Source organism: Cervus canadensis, chromosome 10, assembly GCF_019320065.1.
Source record: "Cervus canadensis isolate Bull #8, Minnesota chromosome 10, ASM1932006v1, whole genome shotgun sequence".
Taxonomy (NCBI): Eukaryota; Metazoa; Chordata; class Mammalia; order Artiodactyla; family Cervidae; genus Cervus; species Cervus canadensis.
The window spans coordinates 40,859,310-40,883,700 of NC_057395.1; the positions used below are offsets into that span (position 1 = coordinate 40,859,310).

Consider the following 24,391-nt stretch of genomic DNA (forward strand, 5'->3'; position numbering starts at 1 on the left):
CCCTTGCAGCCCTGGCTGCAGAACTGAACCAGGTGGTTCCGGCATTTTGAATCTCAGTTTTTGCTTCTAGAAACAGAAGGACTGATGCTTCCTACCTGAAAGGCTGTTTGTAAGGATGGGATGTGATAGAATAGTTAACTTAATTAACTGATATCCAGTTCCAAGAAAGTGCTCATAATGATGCAATACATAGCATTAGTATCCTATTATCCAAATCCAAATAAGTACACAAAACACAGTTGTGAACTTTTAAAGCAAACCCCCCGGAGAGTCGGTATTTCTTGGGGGAAAGTGGATTCTAAGTCAAGATGACAGAAACAGTGCCTCTCCCTGGAGCTCCTCCAGGACGGGGTACAGAGGGTGAGGAGACCTTGCCATGAAGAATGCTGACCTGCAGAGCAGTCAGCAGAATAGCATGACGCGCCCCATGTGCTCCCCACGAGTCCCCCCACTATTGACTCGCATCCTCCCCCCACACTGGCAGCTGTGTCACTCCCCCGACATGATCTGAAACCCCGGTGCTTGCCTGCTCAGTCCTTTAGTCGTGTCCAACTCTTCGTGACCCTCTGCACTGTGGCCCGCCAGGCTCCGCTGTTCATGAGTTCTCCAGGCAGGAGTACTAGAGTGGATTGCCAGGCCCTCCTCCAGGGGACCTTCCTGACCCGTGGATTGAACCCACATATCTTATGTCTCCTGTATTGGTAGGAGGGTTCTTTATCACTAGCACCACCTGGGAAGCCCCGTGAAGCCCCGGACATCATACCAATTCATCTACCCAAACGTCAGTACGTACCTCTAAAAGGACTCATTTTTAACCCAGCCACACTATCATGATCATACCTAAAATGAATGCTAATTCTTTAATATGATTCAGTATCCAATGTTCAAATTCTCAACAGCCTCATAAATATTTTTTCAGTTCCCTCGGTCTCATAAATGTCACGAATAGTTTAAAAAGCAGAATCCAAATACATTCCACTCATCACTATTGGTCGCTCCATATTTTAGATTTCTTTGAGTTTATAAATTCCCCCTCTTTTTTTTTCCTTGCAATTTATTCTTGAATGAAATCTGATTGATGGCTCTGCAGAGTTGCCCACAGTTTGGACGTTGCTGATTACATCTGTGGGATTGTGTGACCTGTTCCTCCAGCCGCTATGTCCCCCCCGTGTCAGCCGTTGATAGCATTCAGGCTAGACTGTGTCCAGGGTGGTAGAGAGTCGCACCAACGGACACCTGGATCTCTCTTTATCTTGGCAGCTGCCGATCCTCAATATCTGGCTCCATCATTTCATCACATTGCAGAATAGTCATGTTCTCATTCTATTCCTTGCAAGCCCTGAGACTATAAACCCTGGGAGTGGGCCTGCCCACTGCCCTTTCCACGGCTGCCACCATCCCTCTAGACTAGGTTTCTCTTCTCCCTCAGGTCTGTAGGAAGCACCATAAGTTCCCAGGGTGAACAGGAAGGGGCCCAGCCTTAGAGGATCCCCCACCTGTATCTCCGTGGCAGGCCCACCACCCAGAGCTGCACTACGAACAGACACAGGATGCAGTGGGAAGGGACCCCCAAGGGGCCTCATGTCTGTAGCAGGAAAAGGGATGAAGAAGAGGAGGGGGAACACAGCTTGAGTGGCATGTGAGCAGGATTTAGAGTCTAATGCTTGGGTGCCGTTCTGTGGGAGGCCAGAGACCAAGCTGGTGGGACCCCTCAGTGGGTTGTCCCATGGTCAGTGAACCTTCAAGACCTTTAAGTCTCTTAGTGAAAAAAGCAGCGGGGGCCACAGTGCCCTGGAGACTCTGCCCGGTGGCTGTCTTTGCCCCTGAGTTTCCTAGGATTCCTCCATGGGAGTCTTCTAATACCAATGATAAAGGGACCAGGACAGTAGTACCTGCCAGAGCATCCCAGGAACTTGACTAAGCTGCCTTCCTTCCAACACACATGGGAGAAACTCCGCACAGTGTTTTGATTCTTTCCCTCAGTTGCTCTGAAGAAACATAGCCCAGAATTTTGTCATAAAGCCAAGAGCCCCGCAGACCTGGAATTATGGCACAACAGTGACAGACTTTCCCTGGATCCCAGCTTGTGACCTCAGGAAACCAAAGGCAGGCGGAGACCTTGATAGTCAGCCCACCTGGGCACATGGACTGTGATGCTAGCGGCACAGGCGGGCGGACGTGACACCTTGACCTTCCTCCACCCAGCATGGCCCTGACAGCAAAGGCCCTGGAGACATGGCCCAGAGGAGGGAGTCTTCACTCATCCACCTGAGCCTCATCACAGCCCTACCATGCATAGGTCACAAGTTGTTGTTCAGTAGCTCGGTCGTGTCTGATTCTGTGACCCCATAGACTGCAGGACGCCAGGCTTTCCTGTCCATCACTATCTCCCAGAGCTTGCTCAGACTCACGTCCATTGAGTCGGTGATGCCATCCAACCATCTCATCCTCTGTCATTCCCTTCTCTTCCCGCCTTCAATCTTTTCCAGTGTCAGGGTCTTTTCCAATGAGCCGGCTCTTCACATCAGGTGGTCAAAGTATTGGAGCTTCAGCTTCAGCATCAGTCCTTCCAATGAATATTCAGGACTGATTTCCTTTAGAATGGACTGGTTGGATCTCCTTGCTGTCCAAGGGACTCTCAAGAGTCTTCTCGAACACCACAGTCCAAAAGCATCCATTCTTCAGTGCTCAGCTTTCTTTATGGACCAACTCTCACATCCATACATAGATCATGAGTAAGGGAAATCAATCCCAGAGCTCCCCCACTGACATGAAAGACTGCAGAGAAAGCAGTGTGCCCCTATTTATCTGTCTGACGTTGGTTTTATTTTCACTTACCATATATCCTCAAGTTGGGGGAATGGGCTGAATATCCTGGGGAAAACAGGATGATAAAACAGTAACCCTATTAACCTGAGGCACCGGATCCCTCACCCGTGTCCAGACTGAGGGAGCTTTGGGGAGCCAGGAGCCCGGGAGGGAGGGGCGGCAGTGCTGATGGGCTCTTTCTGCTCCTGGCGGTGTCCAGATACAACGCCTGCATACACCAGTGCTTCGAGAGGAGGACCAAGGGTGCCGGAAACATGGTCAATGGCTTGGCCAACAACGCCGAAATGGACGACAGCGGCAACTGCGACGCAACCGTGGTGCTACTCAAGAGAGGTAACCCTGGGGCCGTGCCCCACTGCGGGGCTGCCCCGGGGAGCGCCCCCCCACCGACTCCCTCCCATTGGCTGCATCCGGGAACAGGCTGATCCTGGTGATGGGCAGCCTCTGGAAGCTGGTGGAAGTTCTTGGACCAAATGTGCTGGGGTTGATAACAGAGAAACAAGATGGCAAAGGAGACACCAGGGTTGTCAAGGCGCTGACCGTCTCTCATTCTGGCCGTGTGACCTTGGAGCAAGTTACTTAACCTCTCTGAGCCTCAATTTTTCTCTTCTGTAAAACGAGGATAATTTTTGTAACAAGTTAAGGAGATAAAGTATGTAAAATACTCCATTAATGATAGCTGTTATTAGTGTATATATCTGAATTCACTTTCAGGCTATATTACCTCAGTTTCCCAGCTGCAAAATGACATAGAAAAGAAAATGAAAGTGTTAGTCACTCAGTCATGTCCGACTCTTTGTGACCCCATGGACTGTAGCCCGCCAGGCTCCTCTGTCCGTGGAATTCTCTGGACAAGGATACTGGAGTGGGTTGCCATGCCCTCCTCCAGGGGATCTTCTTGACCCAGAGATCGAACCTGGGTCTCCTACATTGCAGGCAGATTCTTTACTGTCTGAGACACCAGGGAAGCCCTGAAAGTGTGAAAATGTTAGTCACTCAATCATTCCCCCAAATTCTGATATTCAGTAGATGTTTAGTAAGCAGTTCCTATTCAAAGAGAAATAATACAGTGCTCTCTGATAATATTCTTTCTTAGAGGAACATGGAAAATTATCATTTACTTTTGCCTAGAATGTGTTTCCCTTTTCATTTAACTTTTTTTTTAACTTTCCTATTGAAATGTGTGGGTTTATTTCTTCTCAGTCCCATTTCCTTCCTTTTCAGGGAAGGAAAAAAAGAAAATGAAAAATCTATAGGTTATTTCCAAGTACATATCTCAGTTTGAAATCTGTGGGTAATTATTAGAATTTGAAAATCAATTATTTGATGTAGTTTTCTCACTAATTATACTATACTAATTTCTCACTAATTATACCCATGTTTTTAAATGAAAGACTTTTGAGTATTCAGCGCTATCCCACATAAAGATTTCATTTTGTTTCTTCTCTGCAGGGTAGTTTATAACAATAAAAGGAATACTCTTAGAGAACCAAAGAGAGCTACCTACTATTAGTCAGTGTTTCCAGAGATCATTTCATGGTTTAGTGGCCTGGAGAACAGGAGTGAGGCTGTGACCCGTGAGCTGCGTCCTCACATTGCAATATCCACGCAGAAGAGCTTGGGCCATGGAGGAAGTATTCTTCAGGCCTGCTAGCAGATCATTTCATAAGATTTGTCTTAAGCACCCTCTGGACTTGAGCCTCTATAAGCTAGCCAGCTCCCTGCTTCCCCCCCCCCCCCGCCCCCTGGTCAGCCCTGCATCCCCCCGCCATGTCCTCTGTTTGGACTAGCATCAATCCTGCAGCTTTTAACAGCCCACTGTGAACACTCTTGACATTTGAAAAGGGCATAAAGGGTTACTAAAAACAATTGGAGTCTTTCCTATACCCCAGATATTAGTGGCAGGAAAAGAATCCTTTGAGGAGAAAGGAAAATTCTCTTATGTTATCACTCATTCTTATTATTGTCAAGAAGGACTCAAACTGTTTCAAGTCATTTCAAAGGAAGTATCGATGAGCCCATGGAAAGCGGATTTTGACTCTTCTTCAAATTTTAATCACAACCCTTCGAGACAGATGGATGGGTGGGTGGATGGATGGATGAGTCAATTGGTGGGAGGGTCGATGGGTTGGCAGATGGGTGGATGGAAAGAAGAAGAGGGGGGAAGAAAGGAGAAAGGAAGGGAGCAAGAAAGATAAGGAAGGGAAGGAAGATGAATGACTATCTCTTTCCGACTCCTAGCCTCAACGCTATCTTTATTTTCTGTTTTTAATTTTCCTAGCCAATTTCCACCGCAAAGCATCAGTGATCATGGTAGACGAGCTGCTGTCGGCCTACCCACACCAGCTTTCTTTCTCTGAGGCTGGTCTTCGAATCATGATCACCAGCCACTTCCCCCCTAAGACCCGACTTTCCATGGCCAGTCGCATGTTAATCAATGAGGTATCTAAGAAAACAAGTCCATCTGCCACAGCCGGGGTGGGGAACTGGGCAGGGAGGACGTTCCCTAGTCTGCAGGTATAAGCAGCTGCCTCAGTGTTTTACACAATAATGTCCCTCAGCTGTTTCCCAACATTCTTGCTCAGCTATGCATCCTGGTCCTTGCTCTTCCCACCACGTGTCCAGAGATGCAGTCCACCTCCCAGCTGTGTAGAAAGACTCTTCTGTCCCTTCTGCCTACCGTCTTCTCATTATCTTCCATCGGAATAAAGCCCCCGGATGTGAACTTGCAGGAAAGTAGTTGTTAAGTCAAGGTACCTTTAGTTTAGGGTACTGCAGAGTCTCTGACCCAAATTTTCCCAGGGATGCCTTTCTCTGAAATGGCAGCCTTGTTGATCCTAATCCCGATACATTTTATGGCTTTCTCACATATGGACCAGGGAATTGCTACTATCTGGAGAGGAGCATTAACAACCCAGTGCACAGGCTCGAAAAGCAGTGCCCATTTGAGACATGGGGACTCTCCTCTAAAGGGATTTGTAAGTTCCAGAGGGTCTTGAAAGAGTGATCCTTCTTCCCAGAAAGTTTATCAGAGTTGGTTGTTACTTTAAGGAGTCCCTTAGAACCTGTCTGCAGAGTCTTCTGGAAGCACCCCCTTGTCAGCAGCCTGGGAAAATCCCGACAGCCGGGGCCCTGGGTGAGAGGATCTGCAGCCCCTCTGGGGGCGTTCTGTGTTAGAACGTGCCTTTCCCTCTCCAGAGACAGAGACTGATAAACAGCAGGGCTTATGCCAATGGAGAGTCCGAGGTGGCCATCAAGATCCCGATTAAGCACACGGTGGAGAACGGGATGGGGCCCAGCGGCGCCCCGGACAGAGGCTCGAGCGGGACTCAGAGGGACGAGGTCGTCGCGGAGGCGGGTGACGAGACGGAGAACGAGAATGAGGACAACGAGAATAACGAGAACGATGAGGAGGAGGAGGACGAGGAGGAGGAGGAAGGGCCATACACGCCCTTCGACCCCCCGTGTAAGAGCCCCTGCTGGGGCTGGGCGGGCTGGGCGGGCTGGGGTCCAGAGCTGTTTTGAAGCCACTGACTTGATGCCCTTGACCGGGTGACCTTTCTGATACCAAATTCAAGGACTGTCTGTATGGCCGTAGGAATATTTATATTGTGTTAACCTTCACAGTGGGTAAGATTCTGTCACAGTGGGTCCAAAGATGACTAAGACGGTGACCTTCGGGCCTGGTTGAAATGCGGGCCTTTGGAGGAGGAAGGCTCCGTCAGTGGTTCCTCGGGACCCTGCCAACCAGGCGGCTTGGTGCTGTGGGGAGAGGCTTCCCCCATCTTTACCCACCCCATCGCAGTTGGTCGGGGCACTGTCCTGACAAGGCAGCCCTTGGGGGCCCAGGTCCCAGGACCTGCTGTCTCCAGGGTGGGCACCATGGGAGATGCAGACCAGGGCAGAGAGCTCCCCAATCACACCTCAGGGGCTGGCCCAGGGGTCTCCCTGTTTCTTGACGGGTCAGGGTGCATGCAGAGGCTGGTAAGCTCTCAGAACCCTGGCCACAAGGGCAGTGTCCTTGTCCGCCGACTGCTGCCTCCAGTAAAGACTGAGCTGAGCCAGCGGCCTTGTCCTCCAGCCCCACCATTAGTGGAATGGGTGGACCAAATCCAAAGAATTTTGCCTGTCTGCCAGACCTTCCAGAAGTTTCTGTTTCAAGAAAGTGTTTGCTAGTCCAGTTCACATTCACTGTCAAGTATGTGAAGCTTAATTAGCCTGTGTGTCTTCTCTGCAACGTTGGAGCGTAGTGGGGGCTGTCAGCTCTGAGGAGGAAGTGCTGAATCCACTTGAGAGGCCGTTTAACAAGGAGACATGGGTGCAGTGTCACAGTCGAGTGTTCCTTTCGGGTGCAGTGTCCTTCGGGGCCCCTCTTGGTGTCTAACCAGTAAAGCTCAGGGGGAGACGGGGTCCCTGAAGGGCTCCTGAGATTTCAGCCTGGTCAACTGCCGACCGAAAGTAACTAGAAAACACCACCCAGATTCCCAGACCCCAAATCACCCAAAGTTGAGTCATTGCTTGTTAGTAAAAATGTATCCTGGCTCCTTATCCATTTTGCCACCTTTGGTGACATTTCTTGGCAACCTTCCTATCGACCAGGACAAAAACATATTAAGGATGGAATGACTGGTCCCCCACTCCTCCCTTGTAAGGCCTCATGTTCATTTCCTCTTGCTTTGTAACAAATGAGCACAAGCCTTGCAGCTTAAACTCGTTGGCTAGCTCAGGTTCTGGGGGTCAGAAGTCTGGCTCGGCCTGGCTGGGGGTTCCGAGGCTCACGGGGCAGTGATGAGGGGGTCAGGGCTGTGGTCCTTGCCAGAAGCCCCGGCACACTCAGGTCCCTGGCAGGGTGGCTCCTGGTGGCTCTTTGTGGCTGACAGCTGGGGCTGCTCCCCACCCCACAGCCACCGTCTTCTTCATCCCATGGCGTCTTATTTCAAACGAACTGCGTGTGTTATGTCTGGTCCTCCCCACTCTGCTCATGGTTCTAGCCTCCTCCTCTTCCGCTTGCGAGGGCTCCAGTGATGACCTGCCTGTCTGGAGGTCAGCTCTGCTTCACAGTGTAATGCAGTCAGGGATGGTGGTTCAGCCTCCCCACAGGCTCTGAAAATCGGGGCACAGACCTTGGGGGCCGTGTCTGGAATTCCACCCCCTCCCCAGCCCTTGTTTGCAGAGCTCACCGTCGGCCCTGTAACCTCGCTCCGAGAATGCTCACTTGGCTGACGTCGTCCCTGATGAAAGAGTTTGTAAGTGGCCGGGCGCTGTGTTGGCCCCAGGGCCCAGGATCCACACACACTCCTCCAGGAAGACATCAGAGACACAGGGGTGAGAGCATACAGACCGCATCACTCAGGGGGACAGAAGGGCCCCTTCGGGTCACGAGCTCCCTGCTTCTCCCCTGGATGCGGTACCTCCAGGCCTACGTGTGAAGTTTTGGGGTATCCTGAACTCCTGCTCCCCACCCTCACCCCAGGATTGCGGTGCACATGTGGAGGCCGTAGGGTCTCCCCACACGTTAGGAGGCGCGGCTGCAGGTGTGGGCTCAGGCACCCACGTCAGGCACCCTCCAGCCTTTGGAAGCACAGCCCCACAGGGAGAACGGATGCGCCGTCTGGCCCTGCCACCCCTGGAGGTCTCAGCTTCACCCCGGGGCCCTGAGCTGCTGAGGCAGTCAGTGGGATGCCGAGTCCTCCCTCGCCAGCCCCTCTCCTGTGGGCATCTTTGGGGTGGGCTCTGACTTGGGTGATCCAGGTGGGGCCCTGGGTGATGCCGATGCTGCTGGTCCATGGGCCACTGCTGGGTGGCACGGGCTTGAGGCCTGGGGTCCCCCAGCCATCTTCAGGGTTCCTCTGCCACACCGGGAGCAAGGTCAGCACCTGGCTTTGCCCCTGAAGTGAGGATGGGCTTGTCCGAGTGTGGGCCCCTGTTCTGCTGCACCAGCTGCTGAGAAGCAGCATTCAAGGCCGGGACTGGGGGCTGAGTGTCCAGCCACAGCCTCCCCTGGGCAGGGCTGCCTCCTTGCAGCAGTGAGTGAGCAGAGGCCCTCAGGCCAGCAGAGGGCACTCGAGGGTCCTCTCAGGCCAAGATACTTTGGCCACTGGGTAAGGATCTGTTTCCCTCTCACGGGAATCTTGCAGGGACCTGGATTTGCATGTTTCTGCCACTGAGGCTTGACTGGGGTGGGTATCATTAACAAGTACATAATTGTGTGGGAGTATACAAATAGAGGAGTATAGGACATGCATGCATACGTGTGTGTACATGAATATAGGTGTACGTGTGCACATGTATGATTGATGTGATGCATGCATATAACATGCTTTCTATATACTGTATATATTTAATATGCTGCATCTGTGTGTGCATCCTTAGTCATGTTCAACTCTTTTCATATACCCATGAACTGGCTCACCAGGCTTCTCTGTCCACGGGATTCTCCAGACAAGAATACTGGAGTGGGTTGCCATTTCCTCCTCGGGAGATCTTCTCAACCCAGAAATCAAAACCCACATCTCCTGCATTAGCAGGCGGATTCTTTACCACTGAGCCACCTGGGAAGGCCTGATATGTTGCATATTAATACACAAATATTTATATATATTTAATATGCTGTATAGTATATAATGGGCTTACCCAGTGGCTCAGATGGTAAGGAATCCTCCTGCAATGCCAGAGACCCAGGTTCGATCCCTGGGTCAGGAAGATCCCCTGGAGAAAGGAATGGCTTACCCACTCCAGTATTCTTGCCTGGAGAATTCCACAGACAGAGGAGCCTAGCGGGCTACAGTCCATAGGGTGGTGAAGAGTCGGACCCGACTGAAGTGCCTGAGCACACATGCATCATGTATGTGTCTGTATGTCTGCATGTGGGAGTGCTAAGTCACTTCACTTGTGTCTGACTCCTTGTGACCCCATGGACTGCTGCTCTGTCGACGTTCCACAGACGAGGAAACTGACGCTCAGGGAGTTTAAATAACTGAGGCACTCGATTCAGACAGAACAGACAGAATGGGGACTGATAAGAAAGTCCCCTCTCTCTCCCACTAGAGACCACCTTGCAATCTAGGGAGACCAGGGGTCAAAAGTGATGTCACGTAACTTAACTGCAGTTCTAAGAAAATATTTGGAGACTGGTGAAAGATGTATGAAATAAGTGCTGGATGCTGGTGTACAATTATAAGATAAATTGTGTTAAACATTTTAGTCATCACTTTTCACAATGTAATTTTAAAAATACCTCAACTCTGGTGGGAATACAAACTGGAACAATCCTTTTAGAAAACAGTTCAGCAGTTTCTCATAAAGTTAAAAAAACACCCACCCTATGACTCAGCATTTCTACTCCTGGGTCTTTGCCCAAGGGAAATGAAAACATGCCCACAGAAAGATTCACACAGAAAAGCTTACAGCCTCTTTAGTTGTAATACCTGAAAACTGGCAACAGCCCAAATCCCAGACACAGGAGAATGCAGTCACACTGCAATGTATTCACAGGCTGGAACACTACTTAGCAATTAAGAATGAATTACTGATCCATGGATGAAACTCAGAAAGCATTATGTTGAATAAAAGAAGGTAGAAACAAACAAACAAACAAAAACCGTATAATTGTATTTATTTGAAGATGGAGAACAGAAAGAACTCCTCTATGGTGGTAGGGGGTGGGAAGTTGACCAGAAAGGATGCACAGAGACCTTTCTGCAGATCTTGGTTGATATTTCTTTTCAGAGGTGAGTTAGTACTTAATGCAGGATGGCTTGTTGTTGCTGTCGTTTAGCCACTAAGCAGGATGGTAGTCATGGCCAAAGGAGAGCTGATGGGTTTTTCAAATCTGGGGCTACAAGAACTCATGGTAAAACAGTCACCGTTGTGTCTGGCACTCAGCACTCAGGCCGCTGAGATGGTAGGACAGGTTATCACTAACAGATCCATCATCTTATCCACAGCAGCAGGCCGATAGAGCCAGGAAGCAGTTATGAATTTGCAAATCCATAGCAGCTTGGGATGTAAACAGTCAAGCAATGCTTTGGCAACCTGGAGAGCTTTAACATCATCCATCAAAATTTCCGCAAGTTGACGGACGATGTTGAGAAATTCCACTAGGTGGCGCTGTGTCTGCTGGACACCGCCCCCCCCTCAACCCCCGCCCCCCCCCCCCCGCCCCCCGCCGGCCTTAGACTCTGGGAAGATGTACTGCCTATCCATGGGGAGGACTGCGAGGGGGCTGGTGGTCTTTACCTCCCCTCCTCTGCCTCCACCCCAACCCCACACTCTTCCCTGCACCCCGTTTGTATCCTGAGAATCTTCTGCATCCTCTTCCACCTGGCTCCATTTGCCAAACCATCCCCCCCCCCCCCAGTGCTGTATTACTCAGAAGCAACACATCCTGTCATTTTGAGGCCTGCCAACAAGTGGGCACTTTCTATTCCTCTTGGTCTTGTTGGTGGAAAGGCACTTGCGTCTTTGCGGTAAGGAGCACCACGGTCAGGCTGAATGTCTGGGGACACTCATGCTGAGGATGGAGCCAAAAAATGCACCTGATTTTTTTGTTTGTTTGTTTTGCCTTTGTTGTTTTCCCAGCTGGCAAACTGGAAACAGTGAAGTGGGCGTTCACCTGGCCCCTGAGCTTCGTCCTGTACTTCACCGTCCCCAACTGCAACAAGCCCCGCTGGGAGAAATGGTTTATGGTGACCTTCGCTTCGTCCACGCTGTGGATCGCAGCCTTCTCCTACATGATGGTGTGGATGGTGAGTCCAGGACCCCAGGGTGCTGGGTCCCTCCAGAGAGAAGCACTCTCAACCAGAGGGGAGCCAGGGCAGAGGTTTTAGACCAGTCACTGTATCAGCCAGCTGTTGCTGCCGTACACTGTGTAACAACCAGCCCTAGATTCTGTGGCTTAGAATCAGAAGAGCTTATCCTCCTGCTCATGTGTCGGCAGGTAGACTGTGGGTGACTGGTCTTACCAGCTAAGCAGTCTGCTTTCAGCTCCAGTGTGGTTGCCTTTGGTTCAGGCAGCAGGTGGGGTTCGTGTCTGCTCTGTGTTTGCCCATTTTCTTTGGACCAGTGGCTACCTGGGCAGTGTCTTCTCACAGTGGGTCATTGGGATGCAGGAGGGCAAAGGCAAATATGGGGGCCTTCTGGGGCCTTGGCTTGAGATTTCCACCCAGCCTCCATCTGCTAAGTATCCGTGGAGTGGGGGACATACACCCCACCCGCTCTGGTGGAAAGACCTGCAGGGTCACAGGCAGCCAGCATGGAGGCAAGGTGGGAGGCCTGAGAAGTGACACTCCATCCGTCATAGTCACTCCCCATCTCTGCTCAGTTTCTTCAACCAGAAAATGAAGTCACTGAACCAAGTGAATGCTCAAGGGTCCCTTCTGAAGCTAAAACAATGATTCAAGAGTTGGCATTGATTGAGGGACCTTCGCTTAAAAGCATTTCTGCCCTAAAGCCATCCTAGGAAACCCAGAGTGCACTCACTGCCCATGCACAACGCTCGTGTTTAACTGGGGAGTGGCCCTAATTCACTATAATTGGAATTGGGAAGAAATTAAAAACCATGACATTTGTACATCTAATTGTACTTGAGCATCAGGTAGAGATGAAATATAAATGCTGGAGAATTAAACTCAAGAGCTAAAAAAAGTTCTGAAAAGATTATTTTGGAGGTAATAACAAATGTGTAAACCTGACACAACTAATCATAGTTATCCCTTGCCTTCAACATCACAGACATTTTTTTCTCAATCCAAATCTCATAGGCAGGGGTCTCTCCTTCATGCTGTGTCCATTACTGTTTTTATTTGACCTTCCCTTTGGGTGCCAACTTTGGGGAATAGCATTGGCATCCCTGACCTCCCGGTGTCCAGTGGTTTTTCTCTGAAGTCCACTAACATGCAAAGTAGCTGACAGATCTTAGGCTCACTCTCTTCCTGTTTGCCTCCTTCCACTCTGGGGGAGGTTTGGAGAAGCCTTGGTAAAGGGCCGGGAGGAAGGAGAGACCAGGAGAAACCCTCGGGACCTGATACAGACACCTGGAGAATCGCTTCCCAGCACTCCAGCCTCGGCTGTAACCATGGTAACCACAGGAACAGTGGGGACAGGCTCCTCTTCCCAGCTCGAGCCCCACGGAGCAAAACCAATTCGTGCAGGGACCCCGCTGAGGGTGAGAACAGAAAAACACGGGTGAGCAGGACGCTTGCAGCTCCATTGCACAAAAGGCTCCAGAGCAGCCACAAGAAACTGCGGTGTTTCTGCGCCTCCCTCTCCTCCCTGGAGCATGGAAGGCAGAGAGCCCAAGGCCACCGCAAATCCAGTCCAGCACTGGGCGGAAATGAGGCACACAGCCTCTGCTTGAAAGAGACCAAGCCAGACATCCCAGCAGATTTAAATAACGTCCCCCAAACCTTTGGAGGGGAGAGAGTGAGGCTAGACTCCCATGCAGGGATCCTGGAGGAGCTGGCAGGAGTGGGCTACTGGCCACATGCCGTCTGCGTTTCTTGCCATTTTATGGAACGTGGGGGGGGGGGCGGGGGGCATCCCAAAATGACCTAACGTTTAGCTCCTGCACATTGTCCTCTCCTGAGGCCAGGGTGCCCGGAACGGGTCTCTTTCCACTCACTCATTCGTGCCACCTGCCCCTGGTCACTCCGTCTCACCCACTGCTGTCCTCCCAGTTTGCCCATCTGAAAACTGGGAGCGAGAATGAGCTCATTTACAGAATAGAAGCACTGCCTCTGGTGTTGACTTAACCCCTCCCCTTGTGTACACAGAGGTGCTGCCCATGCCCTCGGGCCTGATGTCTGGGGCAGAGGATGCCCCAAGGCCGCTTGGAGAATGGAGATAACACCAGTAGCTATGCCCTGGGTTTTAGTGAGAGTTAAGTAAGTTACACTAAAAGTGCCTGAGTGCTAGGCAGATGTAAGCCACCATGGAGCAGAGGGTGATATGGGCAGAGATGATGTTCCCAAGCTGCCAGGAAGGGAGGAAAGAAAGCTGACGGCTTTTCTTACTAGACTGGGTGGTGTCATTCAACCCCCTCCCAACTCTAGTAAAGTCTCTTCACGCAGCCAACCTGAGACGTGGACAGTGGAGTTCCTAGCACAGCATGGCAGCCATCCATTCTGGGTCCCCAGGAACATCCTGAGTTCAAAAACTGTCCCGCTATTGCCTTTTTCCAGCAACTCTATTTCTCCTCTCTCAGACTGCCTGCCTCACCCAAAGGAACATGTGAAAAAGACCAGTCTTTGGTTGGAAAGCATGGGCTCTGTAACTCCACCTCTCTATTCCCTGAGACATTCCTAGCCCTCTGTCTTTGACACGGAGTGCAGACGCTGCCCCTAGAGAGACTGCCCAGATTGCAGACTCTTCAGCTTTGGTGACAGGGTCGACAGGCAGGCAGGGCTGGCATCGGCCCTCCGCTCACAGCCTCTTCCTGCCTCCCTTCCTTCCCCCACACCCGCCCCCAGGTCACGATCATCGGCTACACGCTGGGGATTCCTGACGTCATCATGGGGATCACCTTCCTGGCAGCTGGAACCAGCGTGCCCGACTGCATGGCCAGCCTCATTGTGGCCAGACAAGGTGGGGCCCGCATGGGGAGGGCTGGGAAGGGAAGCCAGGCCTCCCTACTTTGGGGGGCAGGGGGAGCTTACACGGCAGTTACCAGGGCACCGCATCCCAGCCGTGCAGGGGCACCGCATCCCAGCCGTGCAGGAGCACCAGCCACCTCAGTGCCAGGCTGGTCAGAAGGCTTCCTGGCATCAGAATAACAGGGAAACAAGCCAGAAGATCCACCCTCGAGAAAGGCAGAGACCCAAATACTAGCGTGTCGCCTCATCCCCTCTGGGGTTGTATTGTTTCTATTATTTAAAATAGTAAGAAATACAGTGATAGCAGACATCTGCTGATGATAGCCCCACACCTAACAGAGCAATTTGGACACGTGATCTTACTTAATTTATCAGTTCTATGAATTAGAGACAGTCATATACCCATTTCATGGATGAGGAAACTGAGCTTAGAGAGGATGGACCCCATAGCCTAAGATTTACTCCCTGCAGAACCTCTCAAAGCACCAGCTGCCAGACGTTACTCTTTAGTGTGTAACAGACCCTTCCACCCTCAAAACCAAGATCACAGTCTCCCCACGCCTGGGTGGGAGCCCCCCAGATGGCCATGTACCTCCCAGCACCTACTCTCCTTTATGAACCTGATTTGTGTGGGAGGAGATCGGTTTTCAGCAGTGTGTAGCTGCCACCCTTAGCAAAGTGTCCTCCACTGGTCCTCACAAAATTCTACTGGTTACATTATTTTCCTTAATGTTGCTCAGTTATTTAGAAGAAGACTCAGATACGGCGTGGAGCAGATGGGTAATGACACTGAACTGTGTGGGTCGGTGAACTCATGAGCCCTTTATAGACTGTTGAGTTTATTCCTTTCCACAGAATGTTTCAGAATTTTTGCAACCAGATTTAGTTTTATGAATTACATTTAATCAATGATCATATTTGAAGTAAAGCTCAACAGTTCAATAGAATGTGTATTTCACTCTATTTATTGAAAATATGTATTCAGTGACTATTTTATTATCAGAATCATCCTACAGTGATGGATGGTCTGGGACAGCCCGAGCACCTGGGCTGGCCCACCTGCCCCCCAGGTCTCTGGCTGTCAGAATAGGGGCTGGAGAGAGTCTTCAAAGGCTGGGGCACCCCCCAGGGACCACCTTCCTCACTCCAGTGACCTCTTGTCTTCGCAGGCATGGGGGACATGGCCGTGTCCAACTCCATCGGGAGCAATGTTTTTGACATCCTCATCGGGCTCGGTCTTCCCTGGGCACTGCAGACCCTGGCTGTGGATTATGGATCCTACGTAAGTGGAATTTTCTGCTGGTGACCTCAGCCGCTCAGACTGTGTCTCAGGGCAGAGGAGGCGTGGAAACACTTGCATTGAGGGGAAACAAATTCTCCTGGCCAAGTCTTCTCAAGGTCAGGCCCACGTGGGGACATTCAGGACTCAGAGAGCAGACGGAGCTGCTACAAGCTTTGGGAAAGGGTCAGATAGTAAATACTTTAGGCCCTGTGGCCTGGATGGTCTCCGTCACAGTCGTCATCAGCTCTGCTGTGTTGGCCTGAAAGCAGCAACAGGTGATGGCGGGTCAGTAAACGTGGCTGTTTCAGTCTGACTTTCTGTATAGAAACTGAAATTTGAATTTCATGTGACTTTCACGTGTCGTGACACGTTATGATTCTTTTCAAAACTTTTCAACTGATCAAAAATGTAAAAACCCTTCTTCACTCACAGGCTCTGCAAAAACAGCAGAGGGGCCAGGTTTGGCCCACAGGCCCTAATTCACCAACTCTTGCTCTGCGGATTTGTTTTGCATGCAAAATATTTTATTCCTGAAGGAAGGGACACAAAGTACATGACGCTATCTCTGCCAGGGATCTGGTGACCGTCACATTCCACAGTGACGGCCCCACGCTCTTTCTCAAAACCAAGACAACTCTGACTCCAGGTGGATTTGCAGATGGGGACTTGGGAGTTCCAGCTAGATATCAGTGCTCTTTCCGAGCCTGCCAGATTGTTCCCCCTCTGCTGAGGGGCACTCCTGTCCTGACACTGTCCAGAGATGAGGGAGAAACTGCAATTAGAGGCTTCTCTCTGTGTCAGGGAGAAAAACAGAATGATGCCTCTGCAGTGTTCATACCTAACCCAGTGTTGGTGCTTCTCTGAATGTGTTATTGAGCATGCTTTAGTCTATCTGTGTAATATGTTGTAGGTAAGTGTGTTTTCCAAAGAAAATATCATGGCTCATTTATGAGATGATGGTGGTTTCCAAGTTTCTTCCCTCGCAGCTGTTTCAAGTAGGGAGAGTGTGTCCATTGATGAAATTTCTAAACACGGGGTGAGAAAGGCCATACATGTTTGGTTCATGCGAATCTACCTGTTGGCAGGAAGGTTTCACCAGAGAGTTAAGATAAGCACAAGAGGTTGGAAGGAAGCATTATGTATCCTAAGGAGCTGAGATCTCTGCTCTGCTGTCTGTGAAATTGGGAGATGACATGGTGATAGAGCAGGGTCTGGGAAAGCTCCTTACAAGAGGTGACTGTGAGTTGAAGTCTGAATAACTAGGAAGAGGCAATCATGGGGAAACTGGGGCAAGGCAGAGCAAAAACATTCCAGGCAAAAGAAACAGCTGTGCAAAGGCCCTGAGGCAGACATGCACTCAGCCTGTTGGAGAACAGGAAGGGGACCCATGTAAGAGGAGCAGAGCAAGCCTGGGGGCATGTGGCCTAGATGTCATGCAGGGGCAGACCACGTGGGTGCTTTTAGACAGTTAATCAAAAATGATGACATTCAAACTGATGAGGTACATAGATTTACAAAACGACGTTTTTGATGGCTTTTATGAGATTCAGCAGCATGAGTTTTGTGGGTTTTTTTTTTAACTGTGTTTTAGTCGATCTTACTTTAATTACCAGAGACACTAAACATTCTTTTTCACATGTATTGGCCTTTTTAGATTCTTCCTTCAGATAATTATCTCTTTATGCCCTTTACCCAATTCTCCATTAGAGGGTAATGGTTTTTTGTGTGTGAGTTGAGTGTTTTTTCATCTTTCCCTATATTGGTTTTTTAAAAATTTATTTTTTTGGACTATAGTTGATTTACAGTGTTGTGTTAGAGTCTGATGTGCAGCAAAGTGATTCAATTACACATGTATATGCATTTTCTTTTTCATATTCTTTCCCATAAATCACACATTCCCACCTACTTATAAGGGGGCTCCAGGTCATTCGTGGAGCTGGCTACACAGGAAGGGGAGGAGACGCAAATGAGTCCTGTGGTCCAGGGTGCCAGGTCGAGAGTGGAGTCCAGACAGGAGGGACCTGCTGGATAACCTGTTACCGGGGCTGTAGAGCAGCCACGGTCCACGAGTGCCCCGCTATTGTAGGGTCTGTCTCTCTGGCATCCCAAGCTGCCCCCTCCACTCCCTCTAATCCAGCCTCTGAGCTCCTTTTCCTGGGTCACGTGTGGACTGCCTCCCTTCTGGGTAACACATCCTTTTCTGTACTTCAACTGAGAACAGTATTTTCCATTTAAGCTTCACTACTTCCTTTCTATACAAGTCACCTTGATTCTGTTTTGCCATTCCCAAAATAATCTCCAGGGTTTTCCCAAGAGTCCACAAATCTAAACTTTCCTTTTTTAGTCCTTTTTTCTGATTATAGAAGTAACTTATGATCTTCATAGAAAATCTGTTGTTGTTGTTCAGTCCCTCAGTCATGTCTGACTCTTCATGACCCAGCACTGGACTGCAGCACTCCAGGCTTTCCTGTCCTTCACCATCTCCTGGAGCTAGCTCAAACTTATGCCCTTTAAGTCAGTGATGCCATCCAACCATCTCGTCCTCTGTCATCCCCTTCTCCTCCTGTCTTCAATCTTTCCCAGCATCAGGGTCTTTTCCAGTGAGTTGGCTCTTCACATCAGGTGGCCAGAGTTTTAGCATCAGTCCTTCCAATGAATACTCAGGGTTGATTTCCTTTTGGGTTGACTGGTTGGATCTCCTTGCAGTCCAAGGGACTCTCAAGAGTCTTCTCCAACATCACGGCTCAAAAGCATCAGTTCTTCAGCGCTCAGCCTTCTTTATGGTCCAGCTCTCACATCCATACCTGACTACTAGAAAAACCATAGCTTTGACCATATGGACCTTTGTCAGCAAAGTGATGTCTCTGCTTTTTAATATGCTGTCTAGGTTTGTCATAGCTTTTCTTCCAAGTCATAGAAAATGAGAGAAACTTTAACTAGAGAATTATAATCAGGGAAAACTCTGGAGCAGAGCCTGCCCAGTTGAACTTTCTGCAGTGATGAAAATGTTCCAGCCATGGAATGTGGAATACAGTCAGCCGCTAGTCCCATGAGACATTCAAGCACTTGACATATGGCTGGAACAAGTGAAGACCCTACTTTGTCTGACAGTCATTTACCCACACTGTCTCCCTGCTGCTGGAGCCTGAGTGTGAGACCTTGTCCACTTGGCATTTGCCATCCATGCAGCAGGACATTTACCTTGTTTAAATACAGAATACATTTTATTTCCTCAATTGTAGGGATGAGCATTCCTCATCCATCAGTAGCTCCTGAGAGCATTGCTGTATTTCAGCCCAGTTAAATAATGTGCATTCATGGTGGTGATTCTCAGACATCCAGGAAAAATTAAGAGTAAAATCCCACAGGCATTGGTGCAGCTCAAACAGCCACTGCCCGCAGCTGCAGTAAGAGGTGAGTCTACCACAATTTCCATCTGCATGTCGGAGGAACCACTCTGGATCCTTCCGTGAAGGTGACCCATTTGTCCATGCCCTGGTCCCTCCACAGCTTCCATCGGGCCCTCTGGGCCAGCCCCCCACACCCAGCCACACTGTAGGGGCACCCGTGTATAACTTCATACCGAGATATAGAAGTTGCTTGCAAAGATAATTTCAGGCTCATGGAAAAGCAAATTTAAAGGCTTATTGGTCTTGAATATTTAGTCTTCCCTCATCTCTGCCTCCAGCTTTTCCCAGGAGAGAGTGTTCCTTCCGAAAGGACAGTCAGGGGCCTCCACCTGTTAGCATTTCAGTGACCCCCATGACATCTTCCTGTCTCTCTGACATCAGTACTCAGCGGCCTGTGTGGGTTTAATGGCCTCTCCACCCTCGCAAGGGAGCTGCTATGGTTCTGAAGCCATTTTTCCATCTCGCCTAGCTGGATTTCCAGGTCATGATTACTGGATAAATTACCACTGAGACAGCTGTTTTGTGCAAAGTATTAGGTTCAGGCTTCTGACAGCAAGGAAGGAAGGCAGTTGCACAGATTTTGCATTTCTCAGTACTTGTGTCTTGCTCAGAAGCCAGCTAGCTACCTAAGTGCCCCCAGTAAGAGCTATTTCTAAAAGTTGGTTTGGAAAATGAGTACTTCTTATTCCATCTCGGTGATAAGTCTCTCCTACCTGCTCCCACCAAACTAAGGAAGTCACCAGGCAAGCTCCAGGCAGCTAGGGCAAAATCTAGATTTCTGAGCTGGGGCTTAGAAACATCAAAGAAACCTAAGAAGCAGCAAAGGAAACCTAAGGGGCAGCAAGGGAGTCTGTCTTTCTCTCTCTCCAACCAAGAGTCCACCTTATTCCAGAATCCACGGAGGTAAAAAGAAGTGATCAGAAGCATTCTCCCCCCACCCCTCTGTCCAGGTCACTCTTCTACTCAGACATGAATTGACTGCCTTCTCTGTGCTGAGCTGGTAGCCGTCGCTGGGGCTGCCTCAGTGAGCCAGACAGACACCGTCCTGTGCTCCCGGATCCCCAGCCTCCGGGAGGACATGACCACACAGTGTGACCCCTGCCCTCCCGAGAGCTGGCCATGCAGCATTCAGGGCAGCATGTGTCTGTGGGCTGGGGCCAGGCCACCCTGAGAAACTGAGATTATGCCAAGCAGGTAAAGGTGAGAGGCTTTTTCTAAGCAGAAGGAACAGCTAGTAGAAGACCCAAGATAAGAGAATGTTCCAGGCACTGAAGGACCCGAGGGCAGTTCCTCTGCCTGGGGGTGGGGGTGGGGGGGTGGGGATGTGGGAGGGGCAGGGATGAGTGGCAGGGGTGAGCTGGAGCCCAGAGAGGCCACGTGGGCAAGGACACGGAGAGCCATGGTCGTGGGGACAAGGAAGCGGGTGGTGTGATTGTCCATCCTTTGAGGAAGAGAATTCCAGCTGTAGTGTGGGGAAAGGGTCAGTTCAGTTCAGTTCAGTCACTCAGTCGTGTCTGACTCTTTGTGACCCCATAGACTGCAGCATGCCAGGCTTCCCTGTCCATCACCAACTCCCGGATCTTACCCAAACTCATGTCCATCAAGTCGGTGATGCCATCCAACCATCTCATCCTCTGTCATCCCCTTCTCCTCCTGCCTTCAATCTTTCCCAGCATCAGGGTCTTTTCAAATGAGTCAGTTCTTCACATCAGGTAGCCAAAGTATTGGAGTTTCAGCTTCAGCATCAGTCCTTCCAATGAATATTCAGGGTTGATATCCTTTAGAATGGACTGGTTGGATCTCCTTGCAGTCCAAGGGACTCTCAAGAGTCTTCTCCAACACCACAGTTCAAAAGCATCCATTCTTCGGTGCTCAGCTTTCTTTATAGTCCAACTCTCATATCCATACATGACTACTGGAAAAACCATAGCTTTGACTAGATGGACTTTTGTTGGCAAAGTAATGTCTCTGCCTTTTAATATGCTGTCTAGGTTGGATGTAACATTTCTTCCAAGGAGCAAGTGTCTTAATTTCATGGCAGCAGTCACCATCTGCAGTGATTTTGGAGCCAAAAAAAAATTAAGTCTGTCACTGTTTCCATTGTTTCCCCATCTATTGGCCACGAAGTGATGGAACCAGATGCCATGATCTTAGTTTTCTGAATGTTGAGCTTTAAGCCAACTTTTTCACTCTCCTCTTTCACTTTCATCAAGAGGCCCTTTAGTTCTTCTTCGCTTTCTGTCATAAGGGTGGTGTCATCTGCACATGTGAGGTTATTGATATTTCTCCCTGCAATCTTGATTCCAGCATGTGCTTCATCCAGTCCAGCATTTCTCATGAGGTACTGTGCATATAAGTTAAATAAACAGGGTGACATTATACAGCCTTGACGTGCTCCTTTCCCAGAAAGGAGTCTGTTGTTCAGTTCTAACTGTTGCTTCTTGACCTGCATACAGATTTCTCAGGAGGCAGATCAGGTGGTCTGGTATTCCCATCTCTTTCAGAATTTTCCACAGTTTGGTGTGATCCACACAGTCAAAAGCTTTGGCATAGTCAATAAAGCGGAAATAGATGTTTTTCTGGAACTCTCTCACTTTTTTGATGATCCAACAGAAGTTGGCAATTTGATCTCTGGTTCCTCTGTGTTTTCTAAATCCAGCTTGAACATCTAGAAGTTCACAGTTCATGTACTATTGAAGCCTGACTTGGAGAATTTTGAGCATTACTTGGCTAGTGTGTGAGATGAGTGCAATTGTGCGGTAGTTTGAGCATTCTTTGGCATTGCCTTTCTTTGGGATTAGAATGAAAACTGACCTTTTCCAGTCCTGTGGCCACTGAGTTTTCCAAATTTGCTGGCATACTGAGTGCAGCAGTTTCACAGCATCATCATTTAGGATCTGAGATAGCTCAACTGGAATTCCATCACCTCCACTAGCTTTGTTCGTAGCGATGCTTCCTAAGGCCCAGTTGACTTCACATTCCAGGATGTCTGGCTCTAGGTGAGTGATCACACCATCGTGGAACCAGACAAGACAGAGGGCAGCCAGACCAGTTATGAAGCATTTGTAGGTAAAGCAGAATATGTGACCTGGGGGAGAGAGAGAACCCAGGGGAGCCAGGGTGGGAGAGCATATTTAAGAGACAGCGTCCAGGGTTGTGCTTAGAACCAGATGAGGTGTAATGTGCCTGAGGGTCTTCCTGGTGGAGACATCAGGCAGACAATGAGATCAATTCAGAGGCAAGACCTCTGACAGTCAAGAGTGTTAGTATGGGTTTTTAAGCCTAAAGCTCATACAGGGAGTAAGTGTAAACAGAGAAGAGAACCAGGACCATACTCTAATGTCAGGTAGTGAGAAACGGTCCAGGGAAGGAGGCTGGGGGGTGGTCAGCCAGAAAGGGCAAGGATGAGCATCCTGTTTCCAGAAAGACTGACCACATGGAGGAAGGCTCTTCCCAAGTTCCTCCTTCTAATGCCATCTGTCCGCTAGCTCTCCCCTCCTCCGAGAAGCCACCCGGCCATGTCCACTGCCTCTTCAGTCACATAGTTGGGGAGGGGGGTGTCATCTTCCCTCACCCTCTGAGAGCAAAGCTGTGTCCGACTCAGCCAGTGCACCCAGAACCTACCAGTCAGTTCTCAATGCTACCACATCTTCCTACTCGAGGAAGAATGTTCTCGAGGATAAACATTCCTAAGTCGATCTCCTGGTATACAGTTTCTGTTCCAGTTGCCAGACCAGTTTTTCTTTTTCTGCAAACCCTGCCCCAACCCTGGGACAGCTGCACGGAGCCCTTCCCCACTCCACTGTCAGTGAGGCCACGTGAGCAGCTTGCACTTGACCTTGGCAGGAATACTGACACCATGGAAACCAGGAAAATGCAGAAACCATTGCCAGGGCCTGGCCACAGACTGTTCCCACGGACCTAGTGAGGTAACTGGGGATCGTCTGGGGGCTTCGCAATGAATGGTTCTTCTTAAGGCTGTTCTAACAAGGCCCTGGGGGCTGCAATGATACCACCCAATCCCCTTAAGACGAATCTTGCTCTTGAGTTTGTAGGAAAAATGAGGTGATATTTGGGGGGAGGTAGGGTCTTTCCTGGGTCACCAAGGCCTGAAGCAGGTTCCATCTCACCATCAAAGTTTTAGATCCCTCCCTAAACCACTCCATTCTGAAGATGAGGGTGGGGTGAGGACTTTATTCCGGGTGTGGGGGAGAACCCAGTAGGGGGTGGACAGGTGTGGCCAGAGAGGTGGGTGGTGGCACTTCCAGGGCTCGAGGAGGCGCCTCAGACACAGACCACAGATGCCAGCATGGGCTCCAGGGAGTCAGGTGGCCCCACCAAGATGGTAAGAGGGGCCCAGATGCCACCCTAGAAAGTTCTTAGCAGGTGGAGAAAGCCCTGGCTTTTCTCCTGTGCCCTGCAAGGTGCACCAAAGAGTCTGGAATTTTCAGGCTGAAGCCTGATTCTTAGTGCAGACGTGACCCCTACCAGGCTCCATGGCCTTGTGTAATACTGCAATTTGTAGTCAGAAATATATGTTTGGTCTTTTTTTCTAGCACAGAGCTCCTAAAAGCCTCAGAATTATCTTTTTATGTGAATGAGGTGACTTTGGGACAGCACCTAAGGATGGAGCTGGTTGGCAAGAGAACCAACCCTGTGATTTGAGGGCTGGAACTTTGCATCCCAATACTGTGAACTCTGGGGCAGAGAGAGGGGCTGGAGGTCCCTCAGTCAGCAGCAGCAGTAGATTTAATCAGTTGTGCCTTTGTAACGAGGCCTCTGTAAAAGCCCCAAAACGATGGGGTTGAGAGAGCTTCTGGGAACACGTGAGATGCAGGGAGAGCGGGTCCTGAGAGGCCTGGAACCCTGAGCCTTTCCCCTCACCTCGCCCTGTGCGTCTCGTCCATCTGAGTCACATCATGTTTTAACAACCAGTGACAGAGTAAGCAAGGGGTTTCTCTGAGCTCTGTGAGCCCTCCGGCAAACCAGCTGAACCCAAGGAGGGGGTTCCCTCTTGGAACCTCTGTGTGAACCTCAGATCTATAACCTGCTCATCAGAAGCACAGGTGACAACTTGGACTTGTACCTGCATCTCCAGTAGGGGTGAGGGATACAGCCTTGCAGGGCTGAGCCCCAGCCTGTGGGATCTGATGGCGCCTCCAGGTAGGTAGTGTCAGATGAAGGACAGCCAGCTGGTGCCGCAGAATTGCTCAGGTGAGTGGGGAAACCTGCACCACACACACACACGCACACAGTGTGAGCTGAGTCTTACACACACA

At 49.9% G+C, this 24,391-nt stretch overlaps 1 protein-coding gene across 1 annotated transcript in view; it reads left to right on the plus strand.

Moving 5' to 3' along the window:
• SLC24A3 (solute carrier family 24 member 3) overlaps nucleotides 1-24,391 on the plus strand; it is a 422,665-nt gene that overhangs the window by 391,804 nt on the left and 6,470 nt on the right. The window contains exons 10-15 of the mRNA XM_043478401.1: nucleotides 3,029-3,162; nucleotides 5,111-5,271; nucleotides 6,028-6,295; nucleotides 11,410-11,576; nucleotides 14,298-14,412; nucleotides 15,590-15,702. Of these exons, the coding sequence (XP_043334336.1) occupies nucleotides 3,029-3,162; nucleotides 5,111-5,271; nucleotides 6,028-6,295; nucleotides 11,410-11,576; nucleotides 14,298-14,412; nucleotides 15,590-15,702 (958 nt within the window). The remainder of the gene's footprint in view (nucleotides 1-3,028; nucleotides 3,163-5,110; nucleotides 5,272-6,027; nucleotides 6,296-11,409; nucleotides 11,577-14,297; nucleotides 14,413-15,589; nucleotides 15,703-24,391) is intronic.